Raw genomic sequence first — 21,392 nt, forward strand, 5'->3', positions numbered from 1 at the left:
TCAGATCTTGTCTATTTTGTCCATACCTTGGCAGGTATAGTATAAAAGATCCTCCAGAAGCGTACGGACTGGCTCATTTGGACGGGAGTATTCCCGCCTTGCTCATTCCTTCTTCAGGTGACATTACTGAATTATTGAGAGTTAGTGCCTTGTGCGTGTAGCCTTACTATTAGTGCGGGTAGCCTCCGCTGATGGCTTGTATCCGCAGCTGCGGGAACAGGCGGGGTACTTCACCATTGGGAGGCTTTTCTTGCGGGAACAGCTGGCGTATGCGCGTAAGGTCTTCATCTCTCTGAGCATGGTGGGTCCTGCGGAACCAGTTGGTCTTTGCGCAGACGTCCCTCTTCAAGGTGAGTCTTGCGGGTCCAACTGGGCTCTGCTGGGACCTACCTCTTCAAAGATTATATGTTGTATTTGTTAGAATTATTCATCTACTGAGAGAATTTAGAATTTAAGCACACCAGGTGTTCGATGAAATGCCTGTTTGATATATTAATACTTGTAACTGGAAATTTTAGTATCTCGTTTATGTGTCTTGCTGTTAAGTCAACTGTATCTGTTATTTGACCACACACCAATCTCATTAGTATTTGTAATCATGACACGTAGCGTGGCCGTCTCCGAGATTTTGATTGCTCAAGACGAGTAAAAAAAATGTTTTTTTTTCTCAAGTTTTTTGGCCCAGTTAAACATAAGTCATAAACAGACCAATTGCTAAATTTCCAGGCCATTTTATCAGATTTGTTTGATCCAATTTCACTTGTTAATATATACAAAAAAGATAAAAATTGTGTGCCCAGAACTGAAATTGTTCCCTAACCGCTCACCGAGCTCAGGATGGGATCTGGGCCAGCCAGATTTACAATTTCAGTGAGATAATTGTGCTTTTGAGTTATGCAGTTATATTCTGTGTAAGTGAAAATATAATAACCATCTTCTGCTTTGATATTAATTTTGTTTCAGAATCGGTCGTTTCCTTCTGAAAGGCGGATCGTCTAAATGGCATGGTCACTGGTGAAAAGATCAGTTTTTGATCTCTGCTTGATCCGTGTTAGCTCACGTCTCGTTTACCTAGCACCAGTTTATATGCAAACCGGCAAGAAGCCTGTAAATTTTCATCTCAGATATCTTTGCAATAGTGTGACACCAAGAAGCCTATGTTGGAAAGGATCTTCTCATGACATATTGCTTAAAAATCTTGAAACTTATTTAAGAACCAATCAGATGGATGAAGCATGGGAAGCTTATACAGATTTCAAGAAACTTCACGGTTTACCAGATGACCAATTATTGACTCAGTTCATAACAGAGTTATCCTACACGCGTGAGCCCAATTGGCTTCAAAGAGCATGCGATATTATCCTTCTTCTTCCCAAAAAAACGTCAAACTCACTTCCTTTTGACCAGCTCTACAACCTCTCACTCTCCTTAGCAAGAGCACAAATGCCAGTTCCTGTATCTACGATTCTTAGGATAATGATTGAGAAAGATAATATCCCACCTGCTAACTTACTGGGCCCGATCGTTCTTCATATGGTTAAAAAAGAAACAGGTGCGTATCTTGCATCGAATATACTAATTCAAATTTGTGATATTTTTCAGCGTTCAGGTTCTAACCCGTGTAGAATAAAACCCGATACCACAATTTTTAACCTCGTTCTTGATTCTTGCTCGCGTTATAACCTATCTTTCAAGGGTCAACAGATCATAGAACTGATGTCAAAAATGGGTCCAGTAGGAGATGCAGATACTGCCATAACTATTGCCCGAATCTATGCGGTCAATGGTCAACGAGACGAGTTAAAGAAGTTCAAAAACTGTGTTGACTTGGTGGCGGGTTACATGGGTTATCATTATTTCTAGTTTTATGATAATCTCATGAGCTTACATTTTAAATTCAACGATATTGATTCGGTATCCAAGCTCATATTTGATATGATCGGTTTAACCGAAACTCAGACGAGCCCACATAATAAGCCTTTCTTAATCCCGCTTGGATCTCCGAATCTCAAAAAAGGTTTAAGATTACAGGTTTTACCACACTATTTGCCCGAAAATTCATTAGTGCAGTTTGAAAGAAACGAAGGTTTTGTGACACATTACAATAAAAGACTTGTTTTAACCAACAAAACCCTAGCAAAGCTCATTGTCGGGTATAAACGAGCGGGTCGGGTCAGTGAGCTGTCAAAAGTTTTATCCCGGATCCAAACGGAAAACGGGCAGGCTGATGTTATTGATGCGTGTATTCATGTCGGTTGGCTGGAAACCGCACATGATATTATAGACGATATGGAGCAAGCAGGTAATTTACCTAACGCTAATTCATATGCATCATTATTAACTGCTTATCATGAAAGTAACATGCACCGAGAAGCCGAGTCACTACTGAAACATATTAGAAAAACGGGTATAATAATATCCAATGATACGTCAGAGCCGACTGTTTATAAGAACAGATCAGATTTGGTATCGTGTTTGATCCAAGAAATGAAGAAAGGGGATGTAAGTTGTTAGATTTACGAGTTTAACTCCTCAATTTACTTCTTTATGAAGGCTGAAATGATTGATGATGCTTTGAAGACATATAGAAGTATGCAAAGAATGAATATTTATCCTAATGTGGCTACTTACATGTACATGGTGATGGGGTATTCATGTTTAGAAATGTATCGCGATGTTACTATATTATGGGGCGATATAAAGAGGAGTTTTGATGATAGGAAGCTGATGATGAGTGTCGATTTGTATGAGGGCTTGCTTTTGAGTTTTTTGAAAGGTGGGTATTTTGAGAGAGTGATGGAGGTTATTAGTTGTATGAAAAAGGATGGAGTTTATGGTTGTATAGAAGTGAGTTTTTGAAGCTTCATAAGGATCTTTATAGGAAATTGAAAGTTTGTGATGGTAAAAGCGACGCTCAGAGCAAAATGGTTGAACATGTCAAGGCTTTCAGAAAATGGGCTGACATTAATTGAAGTTTGTTAATCGTTCTTGTTTTGATCTCTTGTTTCTAGAGGGTGTATCGATGTTTATTAGTGGTAGCAGTTTTGACAGTTATTACAATGCATTGATTTGGGTTGTGTTTTATCGAAATGCATAGTATAGTTTGCCAGAAGGGGAACGGGTTGAACACGGTGAAAGGCGGATGATGACGTGGAGGTACCTTTTTAAAAAGACAGAATTACAGAAATTGTTCTATATCTTTCATCCAAATTTCACTCGTGGTTCCTGATCTTTAAAATTGATCTTTTTTGTCCTTTACGTCAAAATCTTTCAGCGTTTGTCCTTTTCGCCTAACTCAGTTAAAAATCTTCGTTAAGTCAGGTCATGTGCCTTGTACGTAAAGACAAATTAGTCATTTTACCTATTAAATTAAAAAAATGTTTTAATAAATAAAGAAAACAATAAAAAAAACTAAAAATATATATTTCCTACACTACCAATCTCCGGCAGTCACCACCACCGTCTTCTCCGACAAAGAAAACCACCTCCACATCCACTCCCACCGACCACCACCACCAACTCCGATGGGCACCAGTGAACCGTCATTAACACCGGTGAACCTCCGACGAGCAACTGTGAGCACCTGTGTGAACCGCCGCCGGTGAAATCAACAGTCAATTACAGCAACATCTCGTCGGAGATCTCAATTCCGACGAATTCGAGTTCTCGTCACTCACCGGATATCTCGATTCCGTCAGTTCCGACGCCCGTTCAGTTTTTCCACCACCACCACCTTCGACGGAGGAAAAACAGTTGTCTAGCCAAAATAACCGCCGAAGTCGCTATCTGTGGTGCTGTCGGTAAATAAATTTTCTAAACCCTCCCTCACTCCTAATTCTCCAGATTCTCTCCTGAATCATCAAAACCCCTAATTAATTATTTGCCCTATGTATGATATGATACATAGGTGCTGTCTATGGAACTTATGAGGCTGTTCGCTTCAAGTTACCATCTTTCTTTGTTTCTCAATTTTTATTATTATTATAAAGTTAATAATAATGGCTTTTATTAGTATCTCTCGAAAGAGGAGACCTATTGAAAAGATATAGACGCAAGCTACAATTCTATAAACCAATGCGGTGTAGTATGATTGTCTGAAACTTAATCCCCGACGGAGGAAAAACTGAACGGGCGTCGGAGGTGGTGGTGGTGGAAAAACTGAACGGGCGTCGGTGGGAGTGGATGTGGAGGTGGTTATCTTTGTCGGAGAAGACGGTGGTGGTGGTGGCTGTCGGAGATTGGTAGTAGAGGAGGAGGAGGAGGAAGAAGATGAAGGAGGAGGAGGAGGAGAGGAGGAAGAAGAAGAAGGAGAGTGAAAGAAATTAAATATATATTTTTAGTTTTTTTTATTGTTTTTTTATTTATTAAAACACTTTTTTAATTAATAGGTAAAATAAACAATTTGTCTTCATGTGCAAGGCATATAACCTGACTTAACGAACATTTTTAACCGAGTTAGGTGAAAAAGACAAACACTGAAAGATTTTGAAACGTAAAGGACAAAAACGATCAATTTTGAAAATCAGGGACCACGAGTGAAATTTGGGTGAAAAATAAATGACAATTTCTGTAATTCTGTCTTTTAAAAAAAATGAAGATGTTTGAGAGAGAGTATAAAACATGGTAACATGTTACTGGAACCAAACACCGAAGTGCATAGCGACTATTATTATATGTATTTTAGATGTATTGTTATTCGATTTGGGTGGATATTCTTCTGTGTCTGGCATTATAGTTATACTCAGGTATTTTAAATATATTCATTTATGTTCTTTGTGGTGTATTTGGTGTTTTAGCTGTTAATGTAGCATTAAAAAGTTACAAGTGTGTTTGCAAATATGAGCATTTAGCTCTTTTCTTTTTATAGTTTACAGGTACAGGCACAGCTGAGTTAAACAAAAAGAGAGAAATTGTTACCTGGGAAAGAAAATGCCATCAGGTACATTATGTGGTTATAATATAAAGTAAAAAGCTATAATATATTGATTGAGGTTTCACGCGCATTTTGTTAATGGCAAACTACAGCACACAAGCTAAATGCTTTGTCTGCACAATGGAAGGAACTCTGTGAGAAGAACATTTCAATTGAAACTATATTGGTCCAACTTGGAAACCATCATCATCATCATCATCGTACTTAGTAAATCACACCAATAACAAAGCTATAGTAGGGTCTGAGGAGAGTAAAATGTAGACATCTTTATCTCTACCCTGTAGGAATAGAGAGGCTGCTTCCTCAGTTTGATAGTAGTTTTGCATCAAGCCTTGGACATAAGGCACATAACACTCAACCATCGGGACACCGGCCAATTGGTGCATGTACCCTTGTCTTTCGGCTATCAACGGCACCGCATGATGCATGATTAACCTTCCGCCAAACGTTATTTTCACGAAATTAGTAGAATAACGTCAAAATTGGTGCAATTTCACTTTTGCCCCCCAAGGTCCACACATATATGCATTATATGCGCATGCCGCATGCAGGGTTTAAACAATTTTTGTTCCTTGTAATGTTAAATATTTATTTTTATGCAGAGGCTGGAATCACGATATTGATATGGAGAATGGCTCTTCTTTGTCTTGAGGATGGTAAGTAATAATTCTTGTCAACTTTGAGATGGATATCAAGTCAAGAAGAAATGTGTAAGACAGTTAGATTCTGATAGCGCATTGTTGAATGTTTTATGATTGCAGGACGATGAGATGGAAACACTGTTAATCAGGGCCACATTTATGGAAAAGCTTTTGAATTCGTCCCAAACACGCCAATTGCTCTTTAATTGTTCTTAAATTGTCTGCTTAAGGTGTGTGTTGGTTCTGAAATTAACTCGGTAACTTTTAGTTTGCATAATCAAAATCGAAGTTCTAGTTGGAATGAGTTTTAAATCGGTTCTATTACTCTCCAAATAAACAAAACAAATCTGTCTTTGAGAGAGTTTTTTGCACAGTTTTCATATGACTTGGTTTCGCAGCTGGGATTTGACCGTAATATCTTTTAAGCTTTCACTAATTGAAGGGATTATCAATTGCATATTTTCATATATGGCTCTTAATGCTGAAGCATCTGATCCATGAGCTGTCGAGTTGGGTCAGTCCTTTGTCTAGCACCGACTCATGCGACAAACACCGAACAAAGGATGATAGAAGAGGACATTAGGCTGGGTCTTGGGATGCATAATAAGAGTGCATCATCACTCACAGCTTTCCCACTCTTTGGTCCTGAAGCAGTAGGGTGGAGCTAGTAGGCTTGGCTTGGCTTATGAGTTGAGTTGGGTTAGTGGAGCTGCAGTTGGCTTGGCTCAGGCTGTGAAGCTCGATTCCCCATTGAACATATTCAAGTTCAATCAAAACCGGGATAATGCTAGAGACTGCAACAGGGCTTGGTAATTAAGATGCTAAAGGAGGAGATATATGTAAAAATCTCTTAAAAATATATCCAATGCTATAAATGAGATGAGTTGAGTCGAAGCCTGACATGAAATAACGAAATAACTAGGCCAGACCAAATTGTTTTCTCTTGGTAGGTCTCTGGGTATGTTTTCTTAAGAATTTCAGACATCGGGCCAGTCTCGGTTATAGACCGAAAGGACCCAACTAAGACCGAGCCTTAAAAGAAAAGTAAAAAGAAAAAGGTCAAACTTGACAAGATTTTGTCTCTAAGTCAACTATGAATCATGAAACAGATACAGACCTTAGATTGAATCATAATTGCCCAAATCCAAATCATGGGCATTGTCAATTTTAAGACTTCAAAATCCTAAACCTAGTCAATTTCAAAAGAGAGAATCGGCAACAGCAAACATAATTTGCTAATCACTGAGGAAACTGAAAAGCTTTTATATATTTGCAACCCTCTAGTGAGAGGGTTGATTATATCAGGTATTCAGATATACACCTACAATAGCAATAATGAGATTATGAGATGGTACACATTTATTAAAACTAAGGTTACAGACATATGCTAGCAACTTAAATCATCGCATACAAGTGATTAAAGCATAAAAAGCCTAGAAATTTTCTAGGTTGCTAACACTGTTTACCTCAGCCTCTATCCTCTAAGAGCACCTCGATGGAGGCGCTTGTGGATGAGAGATAGGATAAAGAAACTCATCCTCATCCGCATGCAATTTCCTTAGATCATGGGCGTTCGACTCAACGCATGTAAAAACACACACACACACCACACAAGAAACACACTGGTGGCACACTCAAACACACCTATATTACATATATACCATTCCTTTTGGTGTTCAGATTACACAAGAGTGTCTACAGCTAGTGAACCCATTGGTGGTTCAAATACAAGAAGCAAAGAACTCAAAACCACAACAAAAATGGAGAAAAATACAAGGGATTTACAAGGATCCACATTTCTCCCAATCAGTGTCATTCCATTTTCTTCCCCACTTCCCGGTTGTAACATGGGACATGTAAAGAACCCATAAGCTATGCCAGTGAAAACTGATACAAAATGTGTCCTGCAACAATATTCAATCCATTTAATAGGTCTCTCACCAATTCTATTTATTTAAAAATTAAATGCTATTTACTAACCAGTCATCAATTGGACCAAAAGTGGATAAAACAAAACCAAGACCAGTAGCAACAACTGCCTTCTGATACATTCTTTCAAAACCATGTTTATTCATGGCATCCTTGTTTTGATAGTGATAAATAAGCCAGGCTCCAATTATACCAAACGCAGGTCCCTAAAAGTTTCAAATTTATAGCTCATTTAAGTAACCAATATCAAAAAACAAAAGTGGAAGTTTAAACATGACTGATATTTGATTTCTTGTTTGCTTACGGTTCCACCAACAGTTGGATAAGGAGTGTGGAGAAAACTGGTGAAGTTGCCCGAGAGTCCACCTAGTATGTATATTAAGAAAAAGGTGAACGGGCCATACGCTCGGCATACTTGAGGACCAAATGTTAGCAGAACCCAACAACCAAGCCCGATGTGAAGCATCCCTGTGTGCTGCAAAAAGATAACTACCTTTAGGGCAAATACAATAAAAAACCAGCACCCTTCCTTTTTTTTCTCGTAAAAGTCCTTTGAAAACTTTTTGCACATAAAAAACTAACATACTTTCAGTATTTATCATAAAAGTTCCTTAACATGTTCTGAAAAATAAAAAAATCTCTTAATTATTATTGAATAAAATCATGAAATAATTATTTGACAAATTACATAATTAAATTTTTAATGATTCTAAAATTTTACAAACCATTTTATACGTTTTCAGTTTTTTATTATACTTTTGAGTTACGCCATCCCTCTCATGTTTCTTTATAATGGTTTTGAAATATTATTTTGTTATTATCAACTTATGAACATTGAACGAACTTTGTCTTGCCATGGTCCAATCTAAAACATTAATTCATCTCAATTCTTCCCTCACGTGGTAGTAGAAGTAAAATAAATAGAAAAAATCCACAACTTTGTACAAATTTAGCATGTGAAAGGACTTTAGTGTGTAAAAATTTGTTGAGGAAATTTTTTAAGAGAAAAAAGAAAGTAAATTGGTTTTTTAAGTGCCAAAAACTGTTAAGGGACTTTTACGATAAATTACAAAAAGTATGTTGGTTTTTAGTAGTATCTGCCCTTAATTTTAAGGTTTAAAAGTTGCATACTTTGATGATTTTCATTTAATTTAAAGGAACTTAGATGGTTGCTACTTGTGATTACATTTCTATCGATGGCAGTTTTAAACCAATTAATTAAGAATGGGTTTATTCGGGCTCTATTTTACCCTAACAACATAAAAAAGTAAAAGTAAAAAAATTAGCTTAAAATCAAGAATCCAAGACGCATAAAGTGTATTTTTAATGCATAAAACTACCTTAATCATTTTAAATTAAAAATCAAACTTATCAAACAAAATATTTTTTTTCAGGGTAACTGTACACAATAGTAACCAAGTTTCCTGACTGCCCCTTAAAGTCAGTCAGTTTTTTTCTTTCTAAAGTCACTCAACTTTCATTAGGTGTTTCAATCCTATGTATTTTTATTTTATAAATTTAAAAAAAATAAAACTAAGTGAGGCAAATGGCTCAGTTCTAAAAAATATAAATATTTAAGAAACATTTACATAGATTGGAACCACAAATGAAACTAGAGTAACTTTAGAGAAACAAAAAAACACTAATCGACTTTAGTGAAACACTTGGGAAACTTGATTACCATTGGGTATTTGGTACATTAAGTTCCAAATTTGGGACAAAAAGTGAGTCAACCAAACCCGTTTCCACCCATTCAAAAAGTTACCCATTTTGACCCATTACCCATCCCGTCTATTTTCCACTTCTACGATGGTTACTTGAGTGGATATGGATTATAAAATAAAAAAAAAAAACTTTGAACTACTCTAGAATGGCACGAACCCAGTCGTCAATCTTGTACCAGAAACATCGGTGTGAGTAGCCGCCACCATTCTCCATATACGATCAAATGATTAATCTTTGCTCCATACAGTGCTGGAAGAGAGAACAGATCCAAATCTGAGTTCTTAACCGGGCTTGCAATTTCAAACAGATAAACCGCAATGTTTAGGGAAGCGATTGTGCCTCTGCAACAACACATCACCAATTAATTAACACATAAGCACACAAACAATCTGTAAAAATGTAACAATAACTTAAAAGTTGCATGCTTTACATTAAATAGAGACCACAAGTTTCATCATAATCACCCTTCACACCACCTTGATCATCTCTAGCAGCCGATGAGACAAGATTCTTGTTTTCCTTAAATTTGCCAAAATAAGAGTCTAGTGACTGTAAATGCTTGTCTCTAGAACTAGACTTTAATGTAAACTTTGATGGTTTCTCCTTCTCAGATGAATTAACGGAGATTGATCTTAACAAGTTTGCACATTTGAGCATGCTTCTGCATGGTCTCACCAAAGTATGTATATCCTTGGTTACAATTTGGTCATTGTAACATGTTTTAAAGCATATTGGAGCCACAGTCATGTTCACCTGAAAAGAATACATCAAAAAGTATAAAAGATAACATATTTACATGGGAAAATAATAAGTAAAGCTCATTCAGGCATTTTAACAAACACTTGGTGGGCACCCAAATAAAAGTGTTGTTTAATGCGTACCCGATTGAAGACGAAAGATGGGTGTTATTAAATGTGGAGAAAGAAGACAATTGGGTTAAATAAGAGCTTTCATTAATGGAGATTTAGTGGGTTAAAGGATGATTTCCATTAATGGAGGTGTACTGAGAATTTAAAACCGTTAATGACGGAGGAGAAATTGAACAGGAACAAAATTAAGGATTGAATCTTATCGGTTGTGTGTCCATTGAGCGGTTGCCACGTATGTAAAACATTTAATCTCCACCATTAGTTGTGATTCTTGTGGGTCAAGGCAGCCATTGTTGCTGATTAGACTCGACTGCGAAGTCTTGACAATGTTGTTACGTCGCTTGTATTCAGTATTATCTCTTAAGAATTGACAGTTATGCTATTCCTTTAAAAAAAGAAATAAGAAATAAAATACTTTTTAATTATTTTCTATTATTCAAATCAAACTCCAATATTATATACTAGATTTTGTCCATGTATTATCGGAGTTGTTTACATTATTCGTTTTTAATATTTATATATATATATTTGGATTTTATTTTTATTTATTGTAAGAAAATTAATAATTAATATACTTGAGGTTTGATGATAAAATGGTTTCACAAATAAATGATATGCTATAATCCGGTTTAAAAGCTATCTGGGTTTGGTGATACCTATTACCCGTTTATTTTCTTTATTATAAAATTGTTTCTTAATTATAAATAATATCTTTTATTTAAATAAAATAGGATATTAATTTTTAGTATATCCCTATTTTATATGATTTTCATATCAAATATTTTATGAGATTAATTTTTAATATAATGAGATGTTATAACTCATTTAAGAGCTATCTGGGTTTGATGAGACCTTTACCCGTGAATTCGGGTCAAATGCGTGAGAAATCTTAATTTACAAATAAAGCAATCTAATATTTATTTTTTGGATTTTAATTTTCTTTATTGTAAGAAAGTTAATAATATACTTAGGGTTTGATGATAAAAGAGTTTCATAAATAAATGATATGCTATAACTCGTTTAAAAGCTATTTGGATTTGGTGACTCATGACCCGCTTATGTTTTTTACTATAAAATTTTTTATTAATTATAAATAATATTTTTTCTTTTTAAATTGGATATTAAATTTTAGTAAATCCCTATTTTATAGGATTTTCATATCAAATAATTGGTAAGATTAATTTTTAATTTAATGAGATATTATAACCCGTTTAAGAGCTATCTGGTTTTGGTAAGACTCATACCCATGAATTTGGGTTAAATCAATGAGAGACCTTCATTTAAAATCAAGCAATCTAGTGGCTTCCGTAAAAGGGGGAGCGATCATATCGCGACACATAGGATTTTGGTGGTTTCGTTTATATATTATAGATTAATAGTATGAGTGCTTGCTCGTTATTGTGGGTTCGCACAAATTATCTACATGTATTGGTTTGCATGTCTGATGTGGTGTGTAATGCGTTATCAATATCGCATGTGCATATGTTTTGTTAGATGATGTTTTTTGTTTGAGGGTTACACCATGTTTTGTGAAAACATGGGTCCACACGATATGACGGGGTGTGCACGTAACCCAGCATTGAACGCATAATAAGTGTGGTACATGCGTCACTTGACAACGGTACACACGTAACCCGAAATTGTAAACGAACAAAATAAATAAACCTGACCTGCTTTTAATTTTGTATTTATAGCAAAGTGATGTGGTTTTGTAACACCAAGTTTCTTAACACCACATTCAAGTACTTTCTACACAATTAAATCAGAATTCCATTAGTATGTTATAAACATATATACCCTTGAAGGGTATTTTAGCCATTTTGGTAATTACCTTCAATTAAACAAAGGTGTCCAATGCAGATTGCACACGCAACCAACGAACCAAATACAACCCCACACTCTTCTTTAGGCAAAAATGATTTCCTTCATGAGAGGTATTTTGGAAATTATAAGAAAACTGAGCGAGCTAATTATGGTAAAAGTTTCTCACAATCCTATCATACCTGGTGCACCAATCCCGCATGATAACATTATATTTGTATACGGATTAACTACCGGTAAAATAGCGGAGGTAAAGTCAACTGGCCTATTCTAGCGTTAATAAATTGTAAGTTTAACTAAACTAATGATTATAAAGTGAAGGTCACATTTGAAAATGAACTACCAGTGCTGAAATTTGTTTATAAAAATACGAGGTATCAATGAAATCTGTTCCCTTAGCCCTTTGTCATATTGCCACGGATAAATTATTGGTGGCTTTTTGCATGCTAAAATGATGAATAAAACTTTAGGGTAACTTATTTAATAAATAAACTTATAACAAGATTGGCTTATTAAAAGCTTATAAATTGAGTTGAGCTTAAATAAGCTCCAGTCTAAAATTAAATGTGTTTAATAAACGAGCTCAAGCTTGAGCTTCCCTTATCGAGCTCATAATGTCTCGCAAGCCTAATTAAGCTATTTATATAAAATTTTATTTTATGTAATATATATTTACTATAATAATTAGTATTATTGTGTATGAAACTATAATAAAAATAACTAAATATCACTAAAATATATATAAAACCTTATAATAAATGTGTATAAATTACTTTAAAAAAATACTAAATGGGTCGAGCTCAAACTTGAATAACTAGTCACGAGCCAAGCTTAAACTTTAGAAATAGAGCTCGAGCTTGGCTTGACTCCTTTTCGCCTAACTATAATAATTAATAATTGTAATATTGATAAATAACTCACCAGGGCCAATAAGTTCTGATTATGGATCTTAACAGTTTAAGACGAAAGAATATTAACATTTAAAGTATAAAGTAATGTTAACAAGACCGCTGATCGAGTTTTGTAATGAGGCCTACAACTGATTGATCGCACATATATTTGAATCATTCCCTCTAAAAGTCACAAACTCTGCATGCATACATATTCTCCGGTTTTCAAGATCCCACTCACAAAATTGTATGCCTTTTGTTTAAACGGTCCTTCGATGTTAAATTGAACTCAAAACTAGTGTTGTAAAAGTCGGCTTTCAAGGCCTTGGAATCGGCGATTCCAAGGTCCTCGGACATCAACCTTACCACCTTTACCTAACTCGGCCACCATTACTTGACAAGATCCAACTCGGTCAAAGGTCGAAGTACTCGGGATTACTCGGCCTCCAAGGTCAACTCGACCACCAATTTTTTTTAAGTAAAAAAATTAAAAATAACAACAAAACATGAATTTTTTGAATTATGTTTTTTTATATGAATTATACTTATTTTGACGTGAATTATATTTATTTTAAAATATATATAATATTCAATAATTATTTTATATTATATTCATGATGATCAAAATGTTTATGTATCTTTCCGGTTATAGAACATGTTTGGAGGATGAATAAATTAAGTTAGAGAAGAGATATAGCTACTTTATAATTAACTGTTCCAAAAAGTATTGAGAATAGCTGATCTTTTAGCATAAATCTAATTTGTTTGAATAGTCAATATACCACATCTTGTTCCATTAATAGTTTTGTTGTTTTCTGTGCTATATGATTATATATTATTGCTCGCATTATAAGAAGTGAACATAGACATTCAAAAGACAAACATGCATGCAATATAAGAATTAAAAATCATAAGGGTGCATAAATAGTGTTGATTTATTTTACAAATGCCAACAAAAATGAAAAGTGTGAGAAACCATAGTTGATTGACATGTGTTAAGTGATGATCAAAGGTAAAAAGGATATAAAAGTAATAGTGCATATTTTCTCTTTTCACATGCAACTCACATGTCAATTCCCCCATCATTTGAAAACGTCAATAACTTTTTCACGCAACATTATTTTTTTAAAAAAATTTCACTATAATAACAAACGTTTTTTAATCTTTAATATGAGTATGACTTTGTTATATAAAAATTAAAAAAAATTACGTCATTGTTTCTTTGTGTTTTTTCGTCATTGTGTCTTTCTGTTTGTCATTGTGTTTTTTCGTCATTGTGTCTTTCAAATCATCATTGTGTTTTTTTTTAATGTTAATAATACGGTTGTGTAATAATAATACGTAATTATAATGATAAAATAACAGCAAATTATCTAATACATAAAACACAATGTCATATACATATTACACAATTACATGAAACGTAAAACACAATGATGAATACATATAACACAATGGCTTGAAACGTAAAACACAATGGTGAATACATATAACACAATGATTTGAAATGTAAAACACAGTGGAAACTATATATTACTCAATGACATGAACGTAATACACAATGACTAAAATACAATGATAAGTAGAAAAACAAATGATGAGTACAAAGACACAATGACAAACAAAAGACACAATGACGTCATCTTTGTTTTAATTGCTATCTGAAATGTAAAACACAGTGGAAACTATATATTACTCAATGACATGAACGTAATACACAATGACTAAAATACAATGATAAGTAGAAAAACAAATGATGAGTACAAAGACACAATGACAAACAAAAGACACAATGACGTCATCTTTGTTTTAATTGCTATCTTTAATATGAGTATCAATTGATAACACAATGACCAAAACCTATAACACAACGCATAGAAAAACCCAATTAAAAATTATAATGAACAACCAGTAACACAATATAAAAACTCACTAATTTTTTTTAGTTTTATATAACAATATGATACTCATATTAAAAATAAAAAAAAACGCTTGTTATTATAGTGAATTAAAAAAAATAATGTTGAATGAAAAAGTTATGGATGTTTTAAAATGACGGGGGAATTAACATGTGTCTTGCATGTGGAAAGAGAAAGTTAACAAAAGTGGGTTATTACCTTTATGCCTTTCTTATCAATTTATTTTCTTAAATTAATCTTCACCATTCAAATATAAGGTCAATGGATTAGATTCCTACTCACAATTTTCATTTTTGTTGTCCTTTATATTTTAACTTTACCCGCATAAATAATTAGACTTAGCGGCTGTCTGTTTGGCACTTAATGGGACCATTTAGACGTGGATATCTGAATGCGTCATACATGGGTGTGTTTGGTTCATTCTAATAAAGCATCTTAAAGGTTCAGTGTAGCTCTGAACCATTCAGCTCCAAAAGATGGCTGAACCATTCAGCACACACATATGGCCATTATACCCTAAAATACACAACGTTCTTCTTCATCAACACCATCTTCATCAGCTCTCTACTTAACCACCATCTTCGTCAGCTCTCTACACATTCGCACCATCGACCACCACCGCACGTCTCTTTTTTATTCCGTAGATTTAGCTAACCAGGTTCAATATCTATTTCTGATTCAATCGATTTCTATTATTCCATCCTCAAGTGATTAAGATTTAATCGATTTCTGATTTATATGTAATACATTTCTGTTTAATCCATTTATATTATTGTTTGATTAAATCGATTCAGTTTAATCGGGTCAGAATGGATGCATGGTCAAACTAAGATAACTTCTAAAGCTATGAAATCGTTCTCTACTAGTAGAACACAATGTGTGAGTTTTTCCATAAACCCTAATTCTTGGATGTAATGATAGAAGTAATTTTCAAGTTGAAACAAGGAATTAAACCTTGAAATCTTGCTGATTGTTGCTTGGTTATGAGTATAGGATTAAATTATGTTCAAATCATGTTTATCATTTTTCAAATTGGGATTTAAGTTAAAACTAGTAAAGAAGACCGCGCATTGCGACGGGGACGCAATATTTTGGTCGCTATCTGCTCGGTTTGTATGGCATTTGGTATGCCAAATTTATATTAATTTGCAATGCGGTAATCATCTCGTGCTATGTTATACAGTACTTTTGTTAGTTTTTCTTTCTGTATAATATTTAGCAAATGTTTATTATGTTTATTGTTGTGTAACGGGTTGAGTTCAAATGGCCAATATTTTCATTACCGGATTGGATAGCAAACCGGACCGGCTACCGGTTTGACCAGTTGAGTTGGTTCGACCGGCCGAACAAGTTTCACTTCAAAAATGACGTTTTAAGGCGGGAAAAATTTTAAGTATAAGCATATACTTAAAATTGTTTGATAAGTAAACAATATAACAAAAATTGTTTGATAAGTCGAGAATTGGTATAAGCATCAGCAAATGACAACATTGAAATTGCACACACTTAAAAAAAAGAGTAAAAAGGGATGCATATTGAGAGGACTTACACTCGTGTAACCTATCAAGTAGATCATTACATATACTTACAAGTAACTAAAGGAAAAAATGTAGAATAATTTCACATATATTATTCCTAACTAATAGTAGATGAACATAAACCATCATCAAATAGAACTTACATAAGTTCTTAACTCATCAAGTTTGGTGTTCAAAATTTTTGCCGAGTATATGTTTATCATCATATTATCATTTGACATAAGCACAAATATCTAAATAAAAGAAAATGGCTAATGCTTTCCTAATGGAATGCATAGAACCAGTCCATTTTCATCAGCTTCATGTTGATTTCTTCAGACGGCATTTGTATGGAGGTGCATACAATCTTATCAGAAGGTGAAAATGGAGACACAATGAGCATGGATGTGGCCAAATGTGTGGGTTGATTTGGGAGTGGGACCCCATTAAAGAACAATGAAGCCCTCACTGACTATGTATGGGAATCCTGAGATTGTGTAATGGACCTCCAATTGTCAAGTCCCATTCCCATTACCATTCCAATCCATTGTAGACAATACTTGTAATCGGCTTTCCAATGAAGCTCAATAAAAATGAACGAAACAACTTTTTTGCGTACCATTTAACATATTATATTTTTTAACCATAGAAGCATTAGACATAATATGCTATTAGCCTTTACATCAAATTTTTAAAACATCAGCAATTCACAACAATCCGTCAGTGAATTAATGCAAATTTTATTTGAATTATTAACACAAACCCTTTATGCCAGGACCCTCCTTAATACCCTTTGAAATTAAATTTTTTGTGTCCTATATGCAAGTTCTCATCACGATAATATTGCATATGATGTAAAAGTAAACCACATGTCACGTTCTTGTCTTGCCAAATATATGTGGATCCAACAAATAGGGAACATCCAAACATATACGTTTTGATATGCAGCAAATAATATCTATATTAAAAATGTAAATAAATTAAATAATTGAGTTCGAGTTAGTAGCAAGCACTCAAGCTTTAGTCCGACGTTGTTGAGCAGCTTTGACTGAATTGTCTCGGTTGACTGGGTTTGACTCCTATTTGACTCGTCTCGCTTCGTGACCAAGTGTCACAGTCAACACCGCCTTTCATCGCCACTAAGTAATCGGCAAAACAAGCATTTACAACAAAAACTACAGTGATGGCAGAAAACGAACCAAGGTAAACTTGATTCAAAGAAACAGAAGGTGGATAGTGACCGAATAACTCACCGGAGGTATTTTCATCGCCACTGTTTTCAGGTCTGTTGGAATTGGACAGATTGAAGAATGTTATTTAGAATCTTCAAATGGTGAAAATTACTAAGAAAACATGCATTCTAATAGAAGATACTACATTCATTAGAAAGACACTATGAAAATAGCCATACGGACCAGATTTGCCTCAAAGTTGAATCAAATTGGCGCTTGAGTTGCTCCAGCTCTTTCACCTTCAACGGGCCCACATCTTCCCGCAAAGTTGCCTGCAATACAAACATTCAAGATCCAACACACTACTTGCCTTTGATATTGTTGTAGAGACTCGTATTTAGCTCTCAGTTTCATGTACTCTTTCTAGCTGCTTTGCTCACGAAGTCTATAATAGATCTCTCAATAAGATAAATAATCAAAATTTGAATATTATACCTCGACATCGTTGATGGATCAGTTGACTTGCATTGAACCATAGATGCAATTTTGATATTTTTTAATCACCTGGAACATGCTGACATATGGATATAATAGTCAATCAAAATAAATAGAAGCGTATCAATTTTATACAAAATTACATATTTTTAGACAATAAATCTTGTAGAACTTTTATAACATTCAAGATTCAACGATTAAATATTTGTAACCAATTAAGTTTTTGGAACATTTGAAACAAATTGAGTCAGAAAGTTTTATGTATTAAAAATAATTGGGAGACTTTCTACCTCTTTTTGACCATTTTGAAACATTTGACTTGTGTTGAACCGAATTGAATTCATATTTCAATTTCAGAAACTGATTAAAACATATTTTTAATAAGCCAAATTGAGATGCGTTCACTGTTTAAATCGAAACCAGGAACCTAGCCCGTAAGAAGGCTCAAATTATCAAATTAAAAAGTAAAAGTTTAATTACCAAAGCTCATTTCTATTTAGTGACATCTTAAAAAAATAACTTTAAAAAGTGAAAAGAAATTTGTGCCTAAAATATGTAGGATTTTGGGTACTAAAGTGTAAAGAAATTTGTGCCTAAAATATCATAAGGGAAGGATAAAGAGAAGAACAAAGCTAAAGCAGTTTAAAATTTTTAAGCGGGTTGCATGTCGGAAGATTTTATTGAGTGCAACACAAGTTTCGTAAAATGCAAGAAAACTGCGAAAGATGGACATCATGAAGCCTTGAGTTCTAGCCGTTTTTGTCATACAAGAATGCAAGGCTCCGGAACCTAAATATACGTTAACAACTTAACTGATTTAAAGTTTTTTGAATATTAACCTGCTGACAAACGTTCCTGCACATAGCAATGTAAGAATTTTAAAGTTTTTGGTGCATTTTATATCAATTTACTAAACACTATGTCTAAAAAACCATAACCTATAGGCTTAAGGCCCTAACTGAAACCTTAACGATTATTGCGTTTGAACATTGTTAGAGTTTTCTATTATGATTTGAACCCCTTCCCGTTTTCAGTTATGATTTGAAACACCAATCATAACTCCTCCCCCTCGCAACGCGGGGGATTAAAATACTAGTTGAATATAATTATGAGTCCTCACTTAGATATGGCTAATCTTTCATGGTGATAATGTGTAGGTAATTTATGAAAGTGTTAGTCATGTGGACAAACGAGGCGACTATAGGTAAAGTTTTGATATGCGAGTACCGAGATGATCAAGTCTTTTAAGATTGGGCGCTACACAAGTATGAAGACATTATTTGGGATAGAAGAATGAAGACGCCCAGTTTAGTTATTGTATATTATGTTCATATTTAAACATGTATATTTGTGGTACTCTGAATTTTTGTGACACACCCCGACCAATGAAGGCGGAAACATCGAGTCGCGTCATGATTTCTCATTGCACAATGACACTACAAAGTTACAATATTTAAACAACTCATTTAAATCCATATCATCATAAATAACACAACAATTGTTCATACAGAATGCCAAATAGATAGATAAACAAATAACTTGTTTTTTTATTTTCTAATATCCTAAAGCCAAGATAATAAGTTTCTTCAAGTAATCCGATCAAGCTAACATCAAACCTGTAACATTGCATAAAATAGAGTTTGTCAACACGAAGGTTGGTGAGCAATTTTCATAGTTTTGGACAATAAGTATATAGTATGAAATCCACAACTGGTATATGAAAACAATAAATAATAGCAACAATTTAGATAATAAAACCGTCAATAAGAATACATTGACGACAATAATGAAATCGTCAATAAGAATACATTGACGACACCTTTCTATATGGGGATACCATATATACTCGGAATTAACGTATGATCATACTTTGATGAGGCTACCCGCCTTAGCATTCAAGAATTTGCACATAATCATGTAAAGCATATAACACCAAATCGAGCATTTATTTAAGTAAACATATACAATACGTGTTGTGGTTTAAGACTCAAGTATAAATCATTTGAATTTGAATAAGTATGCAATGCCATCCCCAAAATGAAAGATGGAAAACGGGGGATGAAAAAGTACTCACATTAACAAGTAACTTGAAAGATAGTGTCGTGAATAATCGGAGAGATCGGTTTAACGAGCAAGACCTATATTAAACGGGTCTTGTGTTAGTAGGTAGTCTTGGAAGGGTTTAAAATAAAATACATGACAAATAAAGTAAATAAATAAAGTTTAGGATTTAAAATGTAAATATTTGAGAAATTAAAGAAACGAGTTTTGTAAAATAAGTTTACTCGAAACCGGGTCTCGGTATTCTATTCATTAGTTTTTTTTTCTTTTTTTTACTCAACCTATGTTAAGTAATAATGTGGGTTAAAATGCGATATTGCAAAACCCTTGGTTATAAGAATACCTAAAACGAAGTTTAAATGAGTGTTCGGGTTTGTCGGTTCGAGACTTGATAACTGACCAAGCTCACAGTTAACTTCCCAAAATAATAAATGTTATGAGATAACTCAATAAAATCAAAATAGACTTAACCAAGTATGTAGTTCTATTGTGAAGAACCTTAACGTTCGTTAAGCGAGTATACGACCTTATCGGTTCGAACTTGTTATAAGATCAAGTTGGTTACCGACATGCCAGGTATGTTTAGAAACTAACTAAAATTGATTTAAAATATAATCTTGAAGAAAAATATGAGTTTTAGTGGCTAAAAACACACTTGTGTGTCTTAAGCGAGTGAACTCGGTTTAGTTCGGTTTTTGGTTCTGTCCTTGACTCGGAATAAGACCGAGGATGGTTACCACATACCCAATTACCATGGAACTTGTAAAATAACTTATAAATAATAATACTCAAGTTTTACATTCAAAAAGTTAACAATAAAGCTTTTAAACAAAAGTTCGGTTTTTGGTTCGGTCCTTGACTCGGAATAAGACCGAGGATGGTTACCACATACCCAATTACCAAGGAACTTGTAAAATAACTTATAAATAATAATACTCAAGTTTTACATTCAAAAAGTTAACAATAATGTTTTTAAACAAAAGTTCGGTTTTTGGTTCGGTTCTCAACTCGGGATGAAACCGAGGCTAGTCACCACAAACCCAATACCATGGAACTTGACAAATATGAACAATAAACTAAAATATGTAGAAGTTAAGCAAGTATAACAAGTTATATGGTTAGATTTGTTAAATATATAAACAAGGACTACAAAGTCCTCCATGTAACTTTGCCTTACTAGCCCGACATTTCAACCGGCCGAGACCGGAGAAATGAAAGACCGAAGGTAAACAAGGAGTGTATATTATATATATGTTGTAACATCAAGCTTTAAGTGTTGAGAAATTAGTTAAAATGAAAGATTAGCTTATGAAGAACAACTTTAGAATTCAATAATTTGAGAGAGAAATGAAGAAATGAGCAAGCACAAATGAAGAAGATGGGTGTGTATATATAGAGTAAATTGAATGGGTTTTTCATA

At 34.0% G+C, this 21,392-nt stretch overlaps 1 protein-coding gene and 1 pseudogene across 1 annotated transcript; one reads left to right on the forward strand and one right to left on the reverse strand.

Moving 5' to 3' along the window:
* The first annotated feature begins 999 nt into the window (after positions 1–999).
* Positions 1,000–3,135, forward strand: LOC143589680 (pentatricopeptide repeat-containing protein At4g17616 pseudogene; annotated as a pseudogene).
* A 4,065-nt stretch (positions 3,136–7,200) lies between these two features.
* LOC143589681 (RHOMBOID-like protein 9, chloroplastic) lies at positions 7,201–9,975 on the reverse strand. The gene is made up of 5 exons (XM_077070375.1): positions 9,659–9,975; positions 9,404–9,569; positions 7,808–7,978; positions 7,555–7,709; positions 7,201–7,478 (listed from the first exon to the last, which is right to left on the reverse strand). The coding sequence occupies exons 1-5, from the start codon at positions 9,973–9,975 to the stop codon at positions 7,256–7,258; spliced, it is 1,032 nt and encodes a 343-aa protein (XP_076926490.1). The 3' UTR covers positions 7,201–7,255.
* Between the last annotated feature and the right edge of the window lie 11,417 nt (positions 9,976–21,392).

This window comes from Bidens hawaiensis, unplaced genomic scaffold, assembly GCF_021521415.1.
Source record: "Bidens hawaiensis isolate Kalapana, Puna unplaced genomic scaffold, B.hawaiensis_p1.1 tig00037714_1, whole genome shotgun sequence".
NCBI lineage: Eukaryota > Viridiplantae > Streptophyta > Magnoliopsida > Asterales > Asteraceae > Bidens > Bidens hawaiensis.

Bases quoted from the DNA above. Each gene is read 5' to 3' on its own strand.
- LOC143589681 (XM_077070375.1), bottom strand. From the start codon at position 9,975: ATGACTGTGGCTCCAATATGCTTTAAAACATGTTACAATGACCAAATT. The intron at 9,570-9,658 runs GTAAAGCATGCA...GTGTTGTTGCAG, and splicing joins ACTTGTGGTCTCTATTTAAT to AGGCACAATCGCTTCCCTAA. The intron at 7,979-9,403 runs GTACAAGATTGA...ATCTTTTTGCAG, and splicing joins TACTCACACCGATGTTTCTG to CACACAGGGATGCTTCACAT.